This window comes from Silurus aristotelis (assembly GCF_946808225.1).
Source record: "Silurus aristotelis genome assembly, chromosome: 5".
NCBI classification, from domain to species: Eukaryota; Metazoa; Chordata; class Actinopteri; order Siluriformes; family Siluridae; genus Silurus; species Silurus aristotelis.
In genome coordinates, this window is record NC_139578.1 from 11,785,652 (window position 1) to 11,809,139 (window position 23,488).

At 36.0% G+C, this 23,488-nt stretch overlaps 1 protein-coding gene across 1 annotated transcript; it reads left to right on the forward strand.

Annotated features, from left to right (window-relative positions):
* The first annotated feature begins 1,940 nt into the window (after positions 1-1,940).
* On the forward strand, positions 1,941-21,496 carry map4k2 (mitogen-activated protein kinase kinase kinase kinase 2). Its single transcript, XM_083542143.1, has 32 exons — positions 1,941-2,297; positions 4,089-4,146; positions 4,436-4,526; positions 6,667-6,731; positions 6,833-6,888; positions 7,160-7,207; positions 7,733-7,775; positions 7,910-7,982; positions 8,198-8,329; positions 8,448-8,510; positions 8,834-8,915; positions 9,126-9,236; positions 9,347-9,425; positions 11,072-11,130; positions 11,339-11,385; positions 12,987-13,025; positions 13,262-13,295; positions 13,496-13,643; positions 13,927-14,090; positions 14,389-14,430; positions 14,884-14,968; positions 15,248-15,327; positions 15,591-15,651; positions 15,770-15,893; positions 17,789-17,847; positions 18,105-18,208; positions 18,317-18,500; positions 18,586-18,654; positions 18,745-18,831; positions 18,978-19,048; positions 19,631-19,686; positions 19,765-21,496. The coding sequence occupies exons 1-32, from the start codon at positions 2,202-2,204 to the stop codon at positions 19,850-19,852; spliced, it is 2,598 nt and encodes an 865-aa protein (XP_083398269.1). The 5' UTR covers positions 1,941-2,201; the 3' UTR covers positions 19,853-21,496.
* The last annotated feature ends 1,992 nt before the right edge of the window (positions 21,497-23,488 follow it).

Sequence of the window (23,488 nt, forward strand, 5' to 3'; positions counted from 1 at the left end):
CTCTGCTATTTTGCAAGTTCTCCCACTTAGAAATCATGGAGGGGTCTGAAATTGTCATCGTAGGTGCATGTCCACTGTGAGAGACATAATCTAAAAAAAAAAAAATCCAGAAATCATAATATATGATTTTTAAACTATTTATTTGTATGATACAGCTGCAAATAAGTATTTGAACACCTGAGAAAGTCAATGTTAATATTTGGTACAGTAGCCTTTGTTTGCAATTAAAAAGGTCAAACGTTTCCTGTAGTTTTTCACCAGGTTTGCACACACTGCAGGAGGGATTTTGGCCCACTCTAGATCTTCTCTAGATCAGTCAGGTTTCTGGCCTGTCGCTGAGAAACACGGAGTTTGAGCTCCCTCCAAAGATTCTCTATTGGTTTAGGTCTGGAGACTGGCTAGGCCACGCCAGAACCTTGATATGCTTCTTACAGAGCCACTCCTTGGTTGTCCTGGCTGTGTGCTTCGGGTCATTGTCATGTTGGAAGACCCAGCCTCGACCCATCTTCAATGCTCTAACTGAGGGAAGGAGGTTGTTCCCCAAAATCTCGCAATACATGGCCTCGGTCATCCTCTCCTTAATACAGTGCAGTTGCCCTGTCCCATGTGCAGAAAAAAAGGGCTACGGGGCAATTTCCCCGTAGCCCTTTCCAGCCTTGTGGAGGTGTACAATTTTGTCTCTAGTGTCTTTGGACAGCTCTTTGGTCTTGGCCATGTTAGTAGTTGGAGTCTTACTGATTGTATGGGGTGGACAGGTGTCTTTATGCAGCTAACGACCTCAAACAGGTGCATCTAATTTAGGATAATAAATGTAGTGGAGGTGGACATTTTAAAGGCAGACTAACAGGTCTTTGAAGGTCAGAATTCTAGCTAATAGACAGGTGTTCAAATACTTATTTGCAGCTGTATCATACAAATAAATAGTTTAAAAATCATATATTGTGATTTCTGGATTTTTTTTTTTAGATTATGTCTCTCACAGTGGACATGCACCTACGATGACAATTTCAGACCCCTCCATGATTTCTAAGTGGAAGAACTTGCAAAATAGCAGGGTGTTCAAATACTTATTTTCCTCACTGTATATATATATATAAACATTTTAGTGCAGTATTCTGGCCGTTTACTAGAGCAATTGAGCTGTTTATTTTAGACGAACACGTTATAGTTAATCGGTTATAGTTGATCTTGTTAATCCATGATTAAACCCTTTTATTTAAACTATAAGAACTAAAAGATAAATACAGTAGAATAACACTGATCGATTGTTCATTTGTTCGTTGATTTTGTAATAAAAAAGCTAGGTCCCGGATAGGGACCCCACTCACACCTACTCTAATATACCATTCTCTTTTGTGTCCAACAAAAAGTCTCTAAACATTCACTCCTGAGCAAAAATGCAAATGTACAAGAATAAAAGAAATGGACTCCTGAGAGCTCCTGTGCCATCATTTGCATTGTTCACTTTAGCTGCACTGAACTGTATGGGGGAAAGCAAGCAACAGGGATCTTACTTATATAGTCTTCTTGTACAATATATATATATATATATATATATATATATATATATATATATATATATATATATATATATATATATATAATGTTGATTCAAATGTTTGATGTGAAATTCAACACATGACTGGGATCACAATTTTATTTGTCAATTCCTCATCAACTAAAGCAACAACCAGCTTGAATGGAACAAAATGGGCTCTTCTTTCAGTAAAAAGCGGTCTGTATCTTTACAACCTTTTACAAAATTTTAGCTGTTTGAGTGATTTTTCCTTCTAGCAATAATTTGTTGTTAAGACCATAAAAAACATAAATATTAAAATGGCCAAAAAGTGTACATGCGCAAAAAGTATGTGCATGGATGTGCATATTCTTTGGTTTCCTTTCAGGAACCATGGGGATGCTAACTTTTTCCTCTCTCTCTCGCGCTCTCTCTCTTTCTCTCTCTCGCGCGCGCCACATTGCACTGACGCCTCTTCACTCTCATAGACACACGGAGCGTCTACACACACACACACACACGCGCGCGCGCAGCTTCATCTGAATTAAGACGCGCACGTTTTTTGTATCATTCTTTCCGCTTCACACTTCTTTTTTTGGCTATCGATTTGGTCATAGCGCTTCTCGTAGGCAGTTGAGGGATTCAGTCGCTGTCATGTCTTTTTACTGAGGACCCTCACCGTGTTATGATGGATACTATCGGAGTTTCATTTCTAGACCCCCTGAAGGACTATGAGGTCATACAGAGGATCGGAAGTGGCACATACGGTGATGTGTTTAAGGTGAGAGACCACCAGCCTGGAGAAGTTTAACCTGCCCAAACATGGAAATGGAAACGACATGGAATGAAACACAGTTTCAGAGATGCTTATAAATATGTTCTGACTCATCTAGAAGATCTAAACTTTTCTCATTTCAGGCTGTGTATTTACCAATTTCCCATCTACTACTGAAACTGTATGTTAGGTACAAGTTTTATACTATTTTACTATACTTATATAATAAAAACTTAACCATAACCACATAACCACATAACTATAAGAACTGAAAGATAAATATATCTTTCTGTTATCTGGATAAACTGCATTTTTTACATTACAGGTATCTACTAACTGATAAACACACAAGCATTCAGACACTAACAAACAGTTTTGGGTAGATGTTAGTCATAATATAAGGCAGGTGTGGCCTCGACATTCCATGAGTGGTTTCATGTCCTGTCTTACTGTTTTGGAGTGAAAAATGAGACAGAAATGCACAAAGAGAGAGAGAGAGAGAGAGAGAGAGAGAGAGAGAAATGACGTATTGATTGAAGGTTCCCAAACTCTCATTGTTATACACAATCTCTTCTATAATAGATTAGGTGAACAAAGAAAATCCTTAAGAGTATCTTTACTCAACATCCTTTTAAAGCAGTAGTTTGGTAAAGTCAGAGAATTCATAGGTGTAGTTTGCACATAGGACAGAAAGTAAAGAGCATTTTTAGATCACTGATCAAAGTGAGATATACAGTGCTTCTTGGCCAAGCCATTGTCCTAAGCTACACTATTTCAGGTTTTGCTGTAAGACCATTAAGGGCCACTTCACTGTCACTTACTTCAGAACAGGAAGTCCACTGCCATGGCAGGAAAAACAACAGGAAGACAGCTCAGCTAAGTTCCAGGTTTTGTCCAGGGATGCTTGTTTGCTGTGTTCCCCATTGACAGAAAGAAAACAGGGTGGCCATTTTTGATAACGGACATGTACGCGTCTGTTTATAGTGCACTAAATATCAGAAACAAGAGCACAATGGAAATTCATTCATGTACTTAGTTCTTCTTTTTGCTACACTCAATGATGTATCAAATCTAAATGGGTTTTAAGTTAAAAATAATTTCTCTATTTTAGATCACTTCTTCATGAGGGTATTAATATGTCATGTGAATGCAAGTGAATATTCAACAGGAAGTGAACCACTATTGTATGTGAATATGAACTCTAAAGTTAGCAAAATGTTTGACATATTACGCCAGGGCTTTTCATTCTCAAAGGAAACTCCTGGCAAAACAAAAGAAAAAAAACAGATTCTCACAAATGTTTAAATCCCTTAAAATGTCCTGCTCTCAGTGTCAGAAAAAAAAGTTAATGTAAAGATTTGAACATTTAAATTCCTAAATTCTTTGAAATGTTAATCACACATAAATTGCAACATGTTTTCCTAGTTTAATAAGAGTAATGAATTGATTATACACCCTACAGATTTCTGCCTAAAAAACCCTCAAAAATAGTTTTCACCTGCATTTGTCATCAGGAGCAGGATGTGTACAATTCAAGACCTTTTGTTCTACAGGCTACTGTGCCACAATTGTGTTTGTTAACCTTATAAATGTCACCGTGTCTATATTGTTTATAAAATAAACCATGCAGTGACTTTTGGAGATTATTCATCTGATTGTTGCTGGGAATGGTGGCTCTGTGCCTGTTCTATTCCTAACACAAAAGTAAACACTTACAATACAGTATTTCAGTGAGCACAATTTACTGTAGTAATGATAAACACAAAGTGCATATCGATTTTGAGTTTTCTTTTCTAGGCAAGGAACATCAAGAACTCGAAAATGGCTGCTATTAAAATTGTTAAGCTAGATCCAGGTAGGTAAATAATGTTACTATAACAATCTACTCTTTGTCTTATTGCAGATATATGCACTTTTTCCAACCTCATAACATCAGCTATGCAGCTATTTCTGCTGTGTTATTGATGGCCATGCTGTTACTTTGTTTAGTTTTCTTTTGACCTACATAAGCTAGCAAATCAGTGGTTCCAAAAGTATTGTGGAATATATTTTTTCAAGCTCTCAATGCTTCCTTTCATAACAAGTTTTATTAGTGATGGAATAACATTACAGAACTGTAATCTAACACGCTGTTTATCTTCCAGGAGATGACATCACATCTATTCAGCAGGAGATAACCACAATGAAGGAGTGCAAGCATAAGAATATTGTGGCCTATTATGGCAGCTACCACAGGTAGAATTATGCTTGCCTGACACTTCTGTTTTTTTCCAGCAGATGTTTGGACTCTGACAATAAACACATTTCTCAGACAGTATTGTATTCTCTGCTCACAGCCACACACTTAAAACAGTTGCTCAGACAGTAACAAATATTTGGCCAGCACAAGTTTGTTACTGCAACATGCATGTAAAGACATGCAGCTGTACATAACTGTATATGTAAAAACCCACACATTATAAAGCTAAAAGTTTTTTTTATGTGGTTCTCCTCCAATACTGTTGCTACAAAGTAGGGAGCCAATGCTGTAGAATTTAGATTTCTCTTTATTAAAACTAAGTGGAGTAAATATGGGTTTTCAAGGTTGGGTTGTAAGGACTGTGTAAGACACTACTGAACATCTTAAAGATGAACTGAAACAACAAAATGCCTCCTCATTCATCATCCATACCCTTGTAGCTGAAATCCATAACAAATGGTCTACAATTTAGTTGAAACAACTCTCTCATGAGTGGAAGTTTTATAAAAACCTAGGGAGAACAACCCAGTATTAAATATATATACAGTATATACACTCGCAATTAGAAATATTCAACCCCCTCACCTCAATAGACAATACAGTGATGTTGATGAAATATAATGAAAATAAATGAAAAAAAAAACCCCAAGTGAAATAAAAACATATTTATTGATACATATTAGAGTTATTTTGACACCAGAAGTTGACTTAACTTTGAAGTTCAAATGAAAAATTTTAAGTCTTGTAACACATGAGCATGTGCAGCTTCAGTACCTTGTGGAGCGCCCTTAAGTTTTTATAACTTCTAACAAGCGTTTTCGATAAGTGCTGACAAGCTTCTTACACCTTTCGATTGGAATCTTTGCCCATTCTTCACGTGCAAAACTCAGTGATGTTTGACGGCTTCCGTGCTGCAACTGCCTTCTTTAAATCCCACTAAAGATTTTTAATTGGATTTAAATTTGGTGACTGAGAAGGCCACTCCAGGACACTCCAGCATCTTTTCCCCAACCAAGCTTTGGTTGATTTGAAGATGTGCTTGGGATCATTGTTTTGCTGGAAGATCCAATGATCACCAAGGTTTAATTTGTCAACAGAAGGCATCATGTTCTTCTTCAAAATGACCTGGTATTTCTGTGAATCCATGATGCCATGTACACAATCAATATTGCCAGTTCCTGCCGCAGAAAAACAGCCGCACATCATTATTGACCCACCTCCATGCTTGACCGTGGGGATGGTATTCTTCTGGTCATAAGCCTGACCTTTTGTACGCCAGACATTCCGCTGGTACAAATGTCCAAAAAGTTCCAGTTTGGTTTCATCAGTCCATAGAACTGTCTCCCAGAACTCTGTAGTTTTATTCCTCCTGGCATATTCTAGTCGACTCCTGATGTTCCTTAAGGTCAAGAGTGGAGTGCGTCTTGGGGACCGGCCATTAAGTCCTTGATTATTCAGTGCACGTCTTGTAGTTGCCACTAAAGCACTTGTACCAGCCTTCATCATGTCATCCTGTAGCTGTCTTGCAGTCACACGGGGGTTTTTCTTAGCTGTCCTGACTAAGTTGCTATGGGCCCTTGATGAAATTGTAAGCTTTCTTCCTTGGCCAGGCAGGTTTGCAGCCGTTCCATAAGTTTTAAAATTCCTCATAATGCTCCCAATGGTGTCTCTTGGAATGTTAAATCTTTTGGAAATCTTCTTATACCCAAAGCCCTTCAGATGTGATGAAAAAATCTCTCTCAGCTTTTGTGGAAGCTCCTTTGTCTTTCCCATGATTGCAACTCACCTTGAACACCTTCATGGTCAGGGTTTATATATGCATCACAGCTGAAGCAAATCAAGGATCGTTATAGAGTTCCCAAAGGCTTAATGATGTTTTAGCTCCACTTCAGGCCATAAAAACTGTCAGAAAGCTTTAAAAACAACAATATTATATAGGGGTTGAATAATTGTGACATGGCGATCTTAACAAAATATACCGTTACACACAAATACTACATCATACATTTTCTGTGTTGATTTTATGTATCAGTAAACTTATTAAGAAGCCATCCAAAGCAAAATCATAATAATAATAATTATTTATTACATTTTTTTTTTCCTAATATAATTGTCATACTTCTGTTTGTTCCTTAGAAACACAAAGCTGTGGATATGCATGGAGTACTGTGGAGGTGGATCATTGCAAGATATCTACCATGGTAAGCTCTGATTGTTTATAAAACCTTAAAACTCTCATTCTTATTTTATTTTATTATACATTACAATTTTATTAAGAGTTAGTTTTATTCCTTTGCGACAGTGACTGGGCCTCTAAAGGAGAAACAGATTGCATATATATGTAGAGAAACTTTGCAGGTAAGGCATTATAATTTTTTCTGCACATTGTACATGTAATTATGGAAAAAATTTGCCTGGGGTTATATGAAAATCATCCTGCCTTTTCCCCCTGTTAACAAATCACAATGGTGCTCTACACTGCACATGAGTTTAGTTCTTTGGTATTGTTTTAAGATGACTATTTGTACATTTAGTGATTGTCCAATAAAGGTTTGTGCCCGTGCCTGTAGTTACTAGTATTTTTTCAGTGCAATAACTAAGCACAAATTTTTTTTTTTTTCACCTGCAGGGTTTAAATCATCTCCACGAAACTGGCAAAATTCATCGTGATATTAAGGTATACATTTTTTTTTTTTTTTATAATGTGTATGAGTGCTTTATGGGGCCTTTTAGACTATTACTATACTTACTATAGATATAAGATGAGCATAACATTCCAGAAATATAGACAGAGGAAGAATAAATTCAGAATGACAAGCAGCTTATTTGCATTTCAGTAAACTTATTTGGATAAATCATACTGAAAGTGCTATAAAGACACAGCTCCAGCTGTGTATGGTATTGTAGGTACACAGTCACCAAATGTTGTCATATATGCAGTCAGACTTTTATTAAATGATTGCCATTTCAAGTCCCAGTTCAGTACACTAAATCTCTATTATGACACTTTTTTAAAAATAATATGGGCTTAACAATTATCATATAATCATACATATCACATTATCATACATTAATATACGTTATCATTACTACATTATTGCATTGACATACATTATCATTATCATATCCTTTTTTTTTTTAAATAAACTTTAAATTATAAGCTCCGAATTGAATTTGAATCAGGTAACTCTTTTTTATGCAGGGTGCCAATATACTTCTTACTGAGCGAGGAGATGTCAAACTGGGTCAGTAGGAATTTGTTGTGTCTAAGAACCACAGCCACACTTTTGATTAGACATTACGCTAGCTTTCCAATTCGAATGATCTTTCTGATTACATCAGACTTTCTGTGCTCTGCCCTCTATCTTTGTCCTTGCAGCTGATTTTGGAGTTGCTGCAGAGATCAGTGCCACAGCTGCCAAGAGGAAATCTTTTATTGGAACGCCCTACTGGTGAGCCATCTGCACATTGAGTAGAATCATCAGTCCCCTTCATCCCATTCCTAATTTATCTCACTGCAGTAGGTCCTGTGCAGCACCAGTGGTGACTAATGCTTCTGTTTTAAGGCAGGACCGCAGGACCGGCAGTAATTAATGAATTAATTAATGCCGCTTCACTGAGTAGCTTAACAATTCTGGTAAATATAATATGTTTCTGCATATACAAGGATGGCCCCTGAGGTTGCAGCTGTGGAGAAGAAAGGTGGCTATAACCACTTGTGTGACATTTGGGCGGTAGGCATCACTGCCATTGAGCTGGCAGAGCTGCAACCACCCATGTTTGATCTTCATCCCATGAAGTAAGAATGTTTTAGGTACATACAGCACTTGTGCAGCATATTCATATGCACTTACGTAAAGTCCAGTATGTGTTTAATACGAGCAATTATTAATAACCGAAACAATGGTTTGTCCCAGAGCTCTGATGTTGATGTCTAAGAGCAGTTTTCAACCTCCTAAACTGAAAGACAAGGCACAATGGTAACAGCATGTTTTATAATGCAATACTTTGAGAGATTGTTGTATGGCTCTTCAGTAGGTACGTTTACATGTGTAAATTTTTGTCAGTCGAAATGAATTCAATCTGATCAAGCTAAATGTTTCAGATTGCTTGGGGATTACATAAGGGTTTTTTAATCCAATTGAGCTATCGATTTGATTGCAAGTGGATTATATAGTTACATATAAATGTACCTATTGTAATAATGTAGTATTAAGCAGTTTAATATACAATATAGTTTTATACAATATAGTTACAATATAATTTCTGATTTGAGCTTTTTGTTATTCCTCTTTCTTTGCAGGTCTGCAGGGTTTCATAGCTTTGTAAAGATGTGTTTGACTAAGAATCCTCGTAAGAGACCCACAGCGGAAACTTTGTTACAGGTTAAAAAAAAACTAGCTTTGTTTTATTTATGTACTGTTATATTGTATGTGTGAACTTGACTGTTTAAATATATGTTTTTTTTTATTTTTATGAATACTATAACATAGTTATAATAACAACAATAATAATAATAATAATAATAATAATAATAACAATAATAATAACAATAATTAATAATGTTTTCATAATTACGTTGTCTTTTCTGCTAGCATTCCTTTGTTACACAGCTACTGACCAGAAACCTTGTAATTGAGCTTCTGGACATGGCCAACAACCCAGATCTCCACCAGGCACCCAGCATTGATGACAACGATCATGAAGTAAGTTTGGCTGTTTATTATAATTTTTTGAAACATCAGATTTAAGATCTGATTTGCAAAGATATAATTAATAATACTGTTTATTGCATGTGGGTGTATGTGATGGTCAGGCTAATGATGCTACCCCGGATAAGATCCAGTCAAAGGGAAAGTGTCTACCGGTAGAGAGAAGTCTATCTGAGGAACAGTGTGAGTATGAGAGTGCTAATTGCATTGTACACCTTTTCCTCCTCTGGAGCAATCCATATCCAAATATCCATGTTCCTGTGCAGGATATTTTTTTTCCAGAACCATGAATTTTTTTGGTAAAATTAATTTTTCAGAAATCTTATATATACATTCTTGTATATTTCTGTAAATCTGTATATAAATCAGAACATATTTGCCTTTATCAATTTTTAAATGATGATAATAGCTTTTTACCATTGATTATTTGATGGCTCTAGTTATAGACTTCCATCATCAATGTGTGAATGTGTTTTCACTGCTTTTCTCAGGACAGAGAATTGTTTTAGAATTGTTTGTGGTAATCAAACATATGTTACTGATGTTAGAGATTAGATTGGAGAAAAATAAAGTCCAGACCCACTTCTTGGATTAGTCACTTATATACTTTACAGTATATTATTATGACTTGCTTCACTCAATACACAGTTTGTGAGCACCGTATATGTACACACATACACTCACAGAGACACATACTCAAGGATACAGACATAGTTTAATGTATGGTTTTGAAACAAAGAAGGGATTCATTCAAGTAAGCATTGGTGATGTCAGTGGGCACAGAAACCCATAGAGCTGGCCCTGTTTTACACACGCCAATGGCGTGTGTTCTGCTGGTGACGTATTCACATTCAAACACATACACACAACTCCATTTGAGTAGAGCCATGTGAAATGATCTGTGTGTACTTGTGTGTGTGCACGTGGGGGTGTCTTTTCGATTACATAGGCACTATTGTCACATGTGCTAATAGTAAGATTACTGCATTTAAATTCTGTTGCAGGCTAACTAAACACACAATGAAACTGTTCTGTAGTATAGATGGAAATTATACAAGCGTTCACAATAACAGTGCAGAAAAACTGGTTGGAATCACAAACAGAGAGATGCTCTAAATTTCATATTATCAGCATGAAATTATCCACCCACTTGATAATTACAAACAGGATATAAATTGGACTTAATTTGAGTTATTTACACAAAACAAGATATATAAGTTAATATAGTTTACAAAGCTATAAAAAACATTTGTTGCATGGAGTTCATCAGTATGCAGTTAATGTCACATGACTTACTGGTTCCTGGAAGATCCCAATGAGAACATACATATAATAGTGGAGACAAACGAGCTTTTTGAAACCAGCTCAGGATAAGTTCTTGAAAACATTTTAAATCAGTTTAATAAAGAAGATTGCCAACTCTACATATGCGCCAGAGCACTATTAAATCCATTATTACAAAATAAAATTGCATGAAAATTAGCATTCAAATAATAAGAATAAGGCAAAACTAAGGCCTTGCTTATATAATTATTCTTGTCTAGCACCAAAGTCAAAGTCTAGCACCAAAGCACCAAAGTCTAGCACCATCATGCTTCACTGCCAGGAGAATTTGCTCAGGGTAACGAGCATATTTAATTTCCATCAAATGCAGCACTTTGTACTAATTTCAAAAAGTTAAACTTTGGTCTTACTTTATTATGGGATTCAGTTACAGCTTGTAATACAAAACAAAAAGGTTCAAGAAGGTGAATACTTATATAATGTACATACATAGACAACCTGCAAATACAAATACATACAACTGTCTGATATTCCTTTTATCCTAGTTGATCAGGTCAAATTTGCACCTCTGAGGAGGAAAGAGACAGATCCATATCCCGATCTGGTGAGTTTAAACTTTATAGTATATTAAACCTTACACATATAAGAGTATCTGGATTCCTGGGAATATTCTTACTGTTTTAAGATTCCTCTAAGACAATGTATGTGTGTGGTTATATGTTGGCTGGTGGTGATAATGGGTTATTTATATATTATTCATCTGAAGAAGATCTAGGATTTAATTCAAAATAACTGGAGTATATTCTTATTAGGATTCATGTGATGACTGGAGCATTTCAGGCGATGAAACCGAGTCACCGTAAGAACTTTTAATATTTAATAGCACAACTAATGTCATAATTCACGTGATATAACAAATGTCCAGATCTAAACAATTTTTCAGATGTAAATGTGAACGTACAAAAGCAAAGGTGACTTTGACACATGAATTAAAACTTATATACTGTAACACATGAACACATTTTACCTTTTAGTACAGTAACATTTGCACATCTAGAGAATTAAGTGCATTGTTATGCATGTGTGAATGTTATACTATATAAAATATTTTGTCTTTCTTATTTAAATAATGTTTAAGAAATATATGTAAACTGACAGATGGACACTTTTTATTACATATGAACCTTAAATAAACAAATATTCTGATTGTTAGCTACACTTTAACCCTCTTCTGCATATATCTGATTAGTTATTATAAAACTAATTCCACATCAGTTCTTGAATCATTTTAGGATATTTTATGTATAAAAATATTATAAAAGTTTTTGGACTCCCCACCCCCCATTTGTATAGAATCACTGAGGAAATGATGAAATCACAGACCATAACACAAAACTCTAAAGTAATACACAAATAAAATAATTATCATAGGTATAGCATTTGTATCATGTTGTGTGTTGTCTGGTCATGTCATGTCATGCACTGCATGTTCTTCACGCTTCACTGGAATTTAAAAAAGCAGTTATTCTCGGTGTGAAACACAGGTGTATATTCCACTTTCTTCACTTTCTCTTCTCCTCAAACTGTTGGCAAATCCCACTACTGGACTGCACACATATTGGTGTGCTCTTTGGGAATTGAATGCATACAGATACACAGGACCCGTTCTAGACATTTGAAGGCTAGGCAATATTTATATTAGAGACCCCTCCAACATTCCCTCCAATATACTAAATAAATAAAAAGTATTCAATACTGTTGTTAGTATTTTTATATATGTGCTTAAATGTGCATAATAATTAAACTTTAACTAAGGTCAGCACACACACAAAAAAAATATTATTGTTATTATTATTTCTATTATTATTGTTATAATTACTATTAATATTATCATTATTTCTTGGCCAAGGTCACTTAGCTGCAATTGTTGTTTTTATTTACAAACTTTTACCTTTTTTTTTTTATTTTTAAAATGTCACAATATAAATAGCTTGGATTCAAAGCGTAATATATACACAAATTCAAAGTCTTCAACTGTAAACTAGCTGCAAATAATGATCCATTTTCAAATGACTCTGACGTGAATTGGCCGAATACGGATCCATTATACATTAATATAAAAAAATATGATGACAGCTCAAAAAGCTGCATCATGAGGTGCACGTTCTTTGCATGCCTGTTTAGGGTATGCTGAGGGTATGCTGCCAGTCTTGATTAGTGAAGTAGTTTATAGGTTTGCTATGGTTATAGAAGCCCCCCTCCAAGCCTGGGGCCCTAGGCAATTGCCTGCTCTGCCTATGTCACCACTGCCATATCATTCCAAAGAAAGACCAGGCAGTGATACCAATTCTTTGATCTGATGTTGGGGCAATGTAAAGAAGAGGGCTAAGTAGAGCACTAAACATTAGAAATTTAATTTCCAAATAAATATAAATATAATTTATAATGGTGGATTTGCAGGAGTCTCCTGGAATGTGTGGAAGAGGAACTGCAGCAGAGGTAGGAAGTAGCCTAAAGTCACAATTTTATGCATATTAATTATTACATTATTGCAGTACTGTAAAAACAGTATAGTATAATATAGTATAGTATTATTCATATTAAGTCTCAGAGTTTCTTAAATGTTATGCTTTAAAACAAACCTATCACTCTTAGCATTTATAATAATAATTTGCATGTTTAAATATGTTACACTGTATTTATCATTATTATGTTGATTTCTTTTACCCTTTCAGAAGCCTCACAATAAAAACACAGCCGTCCTGTGAGGTATGAATTGTAAAAAAACAATTAGAGTCAAATGTGAGTCAAATAAGAACATTAAATGTGCAGGAGGTTTTAAGTGCATTACATTAAGACCATTGTTCTTTTAAACCTTAACCACCTTTGTAACACATAAGTAAAATAAAAAAAAAGACTAACCTTTGCAAAAATCTGTACTAATATGAGTGTTTTTTGATATTTCATAGTGGGGGAAGAGGAAAAGTGGATTATACAGTCCTCCACCAGTATTAGCCACTGCATCACTTCCTCCCATGAGCCATCAGCAGGGCACAGATCCAACTCTGAGGCCCAGTGCCACCCTAAAATCTGATACAACACTTCGGCCCAAATCAGGTATTGAAGAGATGCTCAAACACCACCCCCAACCACACATATTCACTCTTTAAAGTGTATGTAACTTATATACCAGAAAATAGGCAGATGGCTGAATGTATGTGGTCAGAGGAAGTATTTTCTTTCATGTATTCCTGTTTTTTTTTGTTGCTGCTTGAGTTCTACGATTTTATAGCCAAATGCAGAATATCAATATTCACTATTCAGGTCTAGTCCTGTTAAGCAACAACAAAAAAACTCAATAATGTGAGTCTGACTACTGATCCTTCTAAACACTCCACAGCTCTGATAAGGTGCTCAGGCAGTCATGATGTACGGCAGTGGGACAGTGACCCTTGTGCTCCTGAGAAGGATGATGCTCAGGGCGAACAGCAAAGCCTTCATACCAGCAAAGACACAGCTCTCTCTCCTGAGTGGAGTACAATGAGGAAAAAAGCAGAAGATTCGGTCAGACACAAGTTTTTGCCTAAGCCTGAGCTTCTAATTTGTCTGTAAATGGGTGTTATGTCACGTTTCGTTATTTTGGAAAACTATTTCACATTCTTTACTTTTGCACTGTAGTTCCTATTTGTTTTGAAAACACTGACACTAAAATCATGATATCAAACCTCTAAAAGAATCTTTAGTCTTTATAATGTGGGTAAAGTTTTCAATTAATTCAATTTTAACTGATTAGTGCCACTAACACAAACCACATGCATTTTCTTTTCTTTTTTTCTGTTGTGTTGTAACATCTAACCTGTAGAGAGCTGATTCTCACGGACTCCCTCCTACCCCCCAAGTCCATGTAAGTGTTTCCCCATTTACTCACATGTGCTCTGGTGAACTCTTACACTTTCTGTTTTACTTCACATGTAGTAATTAAGGTTACTAAAAGATTTCCCTATCTTTTTAAATTTTTATTTCAAATAATCAGTATATTACAATAAACATATATACAATAAACATGTATAATAATACAATGTATAATAATACAATAAACATGTATGACTATAATACAGTGTGGCACTGGGTTTTAAACAGGAATTCACATGGCAATGACACATTATGTTGTATTTCAGTTCTTCACCATGTCACAATTGGCTGGACCAACTACATCTAGCTTGCATCTAGCTTTTTAAGAACAAACTTAAAAAACATTTGTGTATAAATATAGCTAAAAAAAAAAAAAAAAAAAAGACTGCAGTTTTTTCACATAATATTCACAGAAATAATCTAGTGTCTATTTTCTCTTTCACAGATGGGGGCCTGTTTCTCTAAAGTCTTCAATGGCTGCCCATTAAGAATCCACTGTGCTGTGACATGGGTTTTCCCTAAAACTAGAGGTAGGAATTCGCTAACTAATGTTCATTATTTATATGTCAGTGTTGTTGAGCACTTAAATTCAGATGTACAGGTGTTCCTATTAAAGTGGCTGATGAGTTGCACATGATGTATATTCAACATAAGCAGATTAAAAACATTTGTAATTGTTGATAGGTTAATGACTATATAATGATATTTGTATTGCTTACTTATGAGTGATATTAAGTCTATATTGATAATGTGCATGAGTCTTGAGATGTAGATTTTTATACTGACCATCCTTTAATAACTTATTTTAGATCAGTACCTGATACTGGGTGCAGAGGAGGGGGTCTACACGCTCAACTTAAATGAGCTTCATGAAGACACTTTGGAAAAGGTTTGTTTACATTTTACTAGGATATTTATTGTTTAATATCTCACTACATTACAATTAGTTGTTGTGTGTGTATATATATATATATATATATATATATATATATATATATATATATATATATATATATATATATATATATATAAATTTATGTCCTACTATTTAACTTTTTATAAAGTATATAGTGGAAATTGTATTAAATATATTTCAGAAACATTGACTCTTACCTTGTGGTAATAATGATGAATGCGATTTTTCTTTTACAGTTACTTCCACAGAGATGTACCTGGCTATATGTAATGAACAATGTCCTAATGTCTGTCTGTGGTGAGTTAAAGCCTTTATCAGATTTTTTATTTTTTTTTGCAGTTATTAACAACATAGTAATACAGCTGTCCTCTGCACAGTTTAACATATATTTCTTTGTATGAAACCTTTTTCCTAGGAAAGTCATGTCAGCTTTACTCCCATAGTCTAACTGCACTGTTTGAGCAACGAGGACATGTCCAGAGGAAAACTATTCACTTATCCCTTAGCACCAACCGCTTTGCTGACAGAATCATTCACAGGTAAACACAGCATCTCTTAGCCACAATAGTTATTTAAATAAAGTAGAAAATATTTCAAGAAGTGTTAAAAAAAATCATATTTTACTTATAATATATGGACAATTTTCTGCAATTAGGTCATATATCAATGGAAAAACACTACGCATGCATATCATATACAATAATCGTTTTATTTTTTAGCTTTTTAGATTTTTTAACCCAAATATCATCAGTGTATAGGAAAAATAAAGGAATTGGCCTTGCTGTTGGATGGGATTTATATAGTATACATACATACATACATGGCTTTTATTACAACTTTATATTGACACAAATTTGAAAGCAATGAGTTGTATAGCACAGTAATCCCCCGTTTATTGCATTGGTTACGTTCCAAAACCACCTGCAATAAACGAAAAACCGCGATAAACTGGCGCCACCCTAAAAATGCTTTTTATTATTGTTTAAACCGTAATTCATCCTCCCACACACTTTAAACACCCACAGAAAATATTTGCAAGAATATAGCGGGATGAATTTTGTGTAAATCCATCGTAATACAGTACACTATGTAGTAGTGTAACCTATGCATAGTTTCCTTTCAGGAACTCGAGCTGCGTCAAAACGCTTTGGAAACGCGCCCAAGTGTTCACGCTCTGAAATAATGTGTAATCCGTCAAAAATCCTCTTCCCTCAAGACATTACCCACCGACATTACCCACGAAAACCCTGCGTAATACGTCGGCGCTCGTGGGTAAGGTTTACGCCTCGGCAGGTCAAGCCGCTGCGTCCCTGCACACCATGGCAGTCCTATAAGGCATTTCTGGCTGAACTGCTCCATTACTGGATGTGGGAGGTGCCCCGGGCAGCCAGTTACCTAGCTTTGCCAGACGGTGGACCTCCCATGCTTCTCGCATGGTGCTGCTTAGCAGGCGCAGCCCCAACCCCACCAACCATCTCCTATTGGGAGGTACATAAATGGAGCGTTGTGTCTTGCACTCCCCCTGTCAAGGATCCTGCCCGGCACTCTGCGCTGAAGCCCCATAAAGTTATAGATCTGAGGACTGTCATCTTCAATAAGAGGGCTGCGGTGAAAAAGATCCTGACATAGGACATTCTGGGGATTCGGCCATGAAGGGGCGCGTTGCACCGCAGTATCCGGTGCCCACCCTACCCTGGCCCCCTCAGGGACCTGGTCTGTTAACCCTGCCACCCTCGGTGCTTCAGGGCATGGCCAGCTCCAGCGAGCTGTCTCCTTGGTCTCCACCCAGCATCGTTGTGGTCTAGGAGATCTCGCCACCCCTAGAGCCATCTTAGGGCATTGCCTTGGCTCTAAGCACATTGAAGGAGAGACTTATACCCCTAAGTCACTTTCTGGCAGCTTGGAAAGCTCTTCCAGATGTGTCTCAGTGGGCCCTGCACACTGTAGAGCGAGGCTACTCGATTTTGGGTCTCTTCCGCCCTGTCTTCTCGAGAGACGTCACACTGTCCCCTCTGGTTCTCCCTTACTCCTCCAGCCCCAGAGGATGGCTCATTGCGTCTCGTTCCCTCAGGGAACTAGGGTTACATACATAACCTAGAGACGTTCTCTGCTTGTTTATTGGTTGAAGTGTCCTATGACGTCAAAAAAGAGGCTGAGACAAATTAGTTATGTGGCAAATGCAATTCTGCGGTAAACCGAGGGCATAAGATTCAAACCGCGGTAAAGCGGGGGATTACTGTATTTCATTTGTGTGATGTAAAATGAAAACTATTTGATTACGATTTGTATGCTGTAGCATTAATAACTGCTATATGGAGCCTAAAAAAACATCACTAGGTGCTAGGTTTCTCATCTTGTGATGCTTTACCAGGCCTTAAAATGTTAAACTGGGTTCAGGTTTTTACATTAACACCTGCAAATTATTTTTTCACAGGAAGTTTGCAGTGTCACTAAAAATCCCAGACACTAAAGGCTGTCGAAAGTGCAGTGTTGGTAAGGCAGCTCAATATTTAGTACGTGGCAATTGTGATTCTATTATTTGGATTTTTTATATATGCTAGCATTTTGCCCATAATTAAGGGCATTTTATTATGTTCAATCTTAGAATTGGTTTGTTCTTTGATGCTTTTTGACTTTTCTAATTGATTGCAACAATTTAAAGAAACATCCACTGGATTTGGGGCGTAAGAAAATATTTTGGCAATAATTAAGGGGATTTTTTTTATTGTCAATTTTTTTATTCTTTACAGCTCGTAACCCATATACTGACAGCACATTTCTTTGTGCGGCTGTTCCCTCTGGGCTTGTTCTGCTCCTATGGTATGAGCCCCTACAAAAGTTCATGCATCTAAAGGTGAGTCCATTGATTCTTTGCATTGCACTCCATTGCTAATCTTGTATTTAGTTAGACAAAACATCACTAAACATAAACTTTACTTTTATTCTCTCCAATCTCTCTTAGCACATAGCTGTAAGTCTGCCTGATCCTCTGGTTATTTTTGAGCTGCTGGTTTTGGTCACGGATGAACTTCCTCAGCTCTGTGTAGGTGTGAGGGAATGCCAAGCAAGAAGTGATGACCCTCAGACAAAACAACAACTAAAGTTTGACATAATTGAGCTGAATGGCACACCAAAATCCAGTTCAGGTGCTTGATGAAATAGTTTGCAAACAACACTTGAAATAGACCTACCATGCTATCTTTATATCATGTTGTCTCTTTTTGTTTTCAGATATTGAACTTGTAAGAGCAGGGCAGGTAACACAGCTGGACAGAGATACAGTCCTGATTGCCCTAGAAAGTAAGTACACTAGATTCTATCTGCGAATCAAATACGTCAAGTGCTCACCTTGTATATTATATATTACCATCAGTGTTTTGTCTCCTATAGAAACAGTTAAGATTGTCAATCTGCAGGGTGTTCCAAGTATGGATTTAGCCTCAGAAATGGAGTTTGATTTCCCTATCGAGACTTTAGGTAAGAAAATATACTTATTTTTAGCCATTTCCTTCCAGATTAAGATTATGAATGGATTTTTGACCTATTATTCTGTTCTTTTGTTTTAAAATGTGATATATCGTCAAAATGAAAAGTAAATAAAAGTTTTTTTTCTTTCTTTGCAGTTTGTCTTCAAGATAGTGTTTTAGCTTTCTGGAAACATGGACTTAAAGGACGCAGTCTGCACAACTGTGAGGTATTTCAATTTAGCAATCAGTATGTGTTTTTATAGGCAAGCATTATGGCTAACTCCTAGAAATGTATTAAATGTCAAATATCATTGAAGTATCTGCTTTTCTGCACCATTTTTTTTTAAATAACATATATGAGTTAGTGTGCAAACTCTGCAAATTGTTTATTAGAGCTAATCCAAATAATATAGTCTCTGTCCTTAGAGAAGGTAAATAAAACCCACAAGGATTGGATTTAATGATATAAATGCATTTTAGTCTAAGTAGTAAGGCAAAAACAGCTAGAAAGAAACAGATAGGTAAATCAGGAAATGTGCCAGTAACCAAAGAAAAGTGGACACAGGACTAGAATCAAAACAAATAAATGGCTCAAGCTATCACACTTGATGTAAACCAAAAAACAGAACATAAATGTGAGGCTTTTTGCACTCAGAACTACACCATGTGTTAAGAAGGGGTTAGTTCCTAATTTGCTCTCAATTACTCTTAATCTTTATGTATAAATGTTTATGTTTGATTATTTATACATTTCAAGATTTTATATATATTATATGTTCTAAACTTGAAGTCATATTTCTGTTTTACAGATAACACAAGAAATCACAGATGAAACACGGGTTTTTCGGGTTTTAGGCACAAACAGGTAATTGAACTTATGTGTCCCGGTTGATTTTGATATAACTTCATTTAACTTCATTTAACAAAAAAAATTTTTTTGCAGAGACATTGTTTTACAAAGTACCCCAACTGACAACCCTTCATCGTCCAGCAATTTGTATATTTTAACTGGTCATGAAAACAGCTACTGAAAGTGCAACGAGGAGTGGCCAAAGGAACTGGAGATAGAAAGACATAAAAAAAAAAACACTCTGAAAAACTATAAAGTCTATAAAGTGATGTTTTATGTTCGACTGTCTATAATTGCAAATCTTCATAAGTCTTTATAAGTACATAAGGGAAAATATGATGGTCTGAGTATTAGCAAATACGGCAGTTTGTTACCCGCTGATTGCTTTTGTTTCTTCAAGTAAAAAAAAAAAAACAAAAACGTTTCAGCACTGACAAATGCACATTCTATAAATGCAATGAAAAAACCCCAATTAGAGCTATAGAGGACTGCTTTTTCACCAGTCATTCTGTCATTTGTGTCCTTGTACCTTACCTTATAATGACATAGTTCGTTTTAAGATGGTACACTAAAATGACTCTTAAAGCACTCTCTAAAATCAGATCTGACTGGAATACAAACAGACTGATTCATAAATAATTTATGTTATTCATATGACAGCGTTTATTCATACTAACTGAACAGATCTTAGCAGAAAAATCCAAACTAAAAGGCTAGCATAACAACATTTTATTTATAAGTTAACTGTTGGTTAACTGTTTACTGCCTTTTCAACAAAGGTGTTTGACTGACTGCTGTTTTACTGACTGCTGATTGCAGTGCCAGTGAGATTTAATTCTCAATTCCTCTTTAATTGAAACAACTGATGCAGCCATGATGTACTGTTTTGGCCTGTTCGTATTTGACCGATCTGACCTGCTCATTTGTACTCTTAGCTCAAACAGATAAGGCTCCAAAATTTTAACTTTGGAACATTGCTCTCATGTCTGTCATGGTTAACATCTTGCAGATTTCCAGCTAGCCCAGTTCAGTTTAACTGCACTTAATAGCTGCATTGTATTCAGGAACTATAATATAAACATGTTAATGTAGTTAAAAGTTGGTGGCTCCCTTCAGAGAAAATTTTTTCTCAAACTTTGGAGATGACTAAGTATTTTCAAGGGAAACTACTATCATGATGCTGACTTTTTTTTTTTATAAATATTTTCAGTAAAACTGTAATTTTTTCTGATGATTATAGATATGGATTTGTTTAACAAATATAAACTGGTACACATGGGCAAAAATATTAAAATATTCCTTGTGGTTTTACCTCATTTACAAAAAAGTGTTTCAAATGTAAATAAAGTTTAATAGATGTTTAAACATGTTCTCACTTAGCAGGGTGGACTATAATATCATATGAGGATGCCTAAACACGTATTACATTGTTTTGTCTTCAGTTTCAGTTGCTGATGAAAACTGAAGGACAAAAATGTACAAGAAGTGGTATTTCTTCTCATGTATTAACCCAGTTCCCCATCACAGAATTTCTGTCTTCACACACATGCCTCCTAACTGGTCTGACCTTGGACTAAATGTACTAGGACACCCAGTTCTGGGAAGATTCATAACTGTCTTAAAGGGTGTCCATCTGTAAACAATTCTGCTCATTGTAGAATGGTGACTTTCACACTTGATGATTAACGAATTTGTGCATTTCATCATTTACACCAGGCTGCTCTCATCATGATTGTTATGTAGAAACTGTGTACTTATTTATTCCCAGCTGGAAACTTAAAGTTGGTTTACTTTGGGGTGAAATAAATGACTACATTCTAAAATATGTAGTGTTTGTTGTTGTTTTGTTGTCACCTGAGGTTTTGTTTTATAGAATTAACTGAGGACCACACAGTTGTTATTACGGCCCTGATAAATACATTTTCTATAGCTCTATGTATTGCAACAATTAATTTTTTGAGACCTAAAGAAGCCCAGGAGGATATTCAGGTAGTTAGAGAATAGAAAAATGATGTTCATAGCACATAGGTGTGGTAAACAATTAGTGAATAAAATAATATATTTATGTAATAAAACCTCTAAATATGACTAAGTGTTATAATTAATCTATGCCTAATTTATCAAAATTACCCAATTGACTATCAATACATACTTATTTTAAAAAGAAGGAGGATCATAGGGTAACCTATAAGAGTGGAGGAAGGTGCACACAGGTGGACTATGTTCTTTGTAGGAGATGCAACCTGAAGGAGATTGGAGACTGTAAGGTGTTGGCAGGGAACAGTGTAGCTAGACAGCATCAGATGGTGGTCCGTAGGATGGTTTTGGAGGTGAAAAAGGAGGAGAAGTGTGAGGACTGAAAAAAATAATTATATGGGGAAAACTAAAGAAGGAAGACTGTAGTGAGAGATTCAGGGAAGAGGTCAGACAGGGGCTCGGTGATAAGAAGTGATAAATGAGACAGCTAGGAAGATACTTGGTGTGACATCTGGAAAGAGAAAGAAAGACAAAGAGACATGGTGGTGGAATGAGGAAGTGCAGGAGAGCATAACGAGAAAGAGGTTGGCAAAACAGAATTGGGATAAACAGATTGATGAGAAAAGTAGGCAGGAGCACAAGGAGATGCGGCAGCAGGTAAAGAGGGATGTGGCGAAAGCCAAGGAAAAGGCATATGAGGAGTTGGACACTAAGGAAGAAGAAAAGGATTTGTAGCGATTGGCCAAGCAGAGGGACCGAGCTGGGAAGGATGTGCTGCAAGTTAGAGCAATAAAGGATGGAGATGGAAATGTTGCAAAAAGCTAATGAATGAGGAAAATAAGAGAGAGAGAAGGTTGGATGGTGTGGAGTTGGGGAAGCAGTAGGTGGATAGGATTAGTAAAGACGAAGTGAGAGCAGCTATTAAGAGGATGAAGAGTGGAAAGTCGTTAGGACCAGATGACATACCGGTAGAAGCGTGGTGATGTTTAGGAGAGATGGCAGTGGAGTTTTTTAACTAGGTTGTTTAACAAGATTCTGGAAGGTGAGAGGATGCCTGAGGAATGGAAAAGGAGTGTGCTGGTACCTATCTTTAAGAATATGGGAGATGTGCAGACCTGCAGTAACTACAGGGGAATTTAGCTGATCACACCAAGAAGTTATGGGAAAGAGTTGTGGAAGCCAGGCTGAGAGAAGAGGTGACCATCTTTGAGCAGATTTGTGTTCATAAAACAAATCTATTAGATAGATTTTGTTTTCATGTGTGTGACCTTTATTGTGAGTCGACCTTTAGCATAGGGAAAGGATCCTAAGATATTCTATATACCAACAGCTTTTTTTCTTGACTTTTTTTCTTGAGTATTCATTGAAAAATAATAAAGAAAAACAATAATTCAGACTAATCTAAATCAACCCCAACCCATCCCACTTACAGCAGATTTCAGGATAGGCATAGACGCAACATACATACAGTAAGTAGAGACATAATGCACAGTACATGCATGCGTATGTGTATTATGAATAGAATAGAATAAAATATTGTAAAGACTTGACTGTCAATATAAGACGATTCCAACTAATAAAATGTTTCTTTGCTGTCAGGATAACTTACAATACACTTGTGGAGTGGAAGAGACATGAGGTCAAAAAGAGACATGAGACAAAAAAGGGCTGGGCACAAAAGCACAAAAGTAAATACAGCACTCACTGAGTACTCACATTAGTTGCCAGCTGTTTAGACAATATCGCCTGTATGTTGAGTTATTTTCAGAGGACAATAAATATGTACTGCAATACATGCTGCATACTGACTACTCTAAAATATATCTAAGTTTAATTTCTA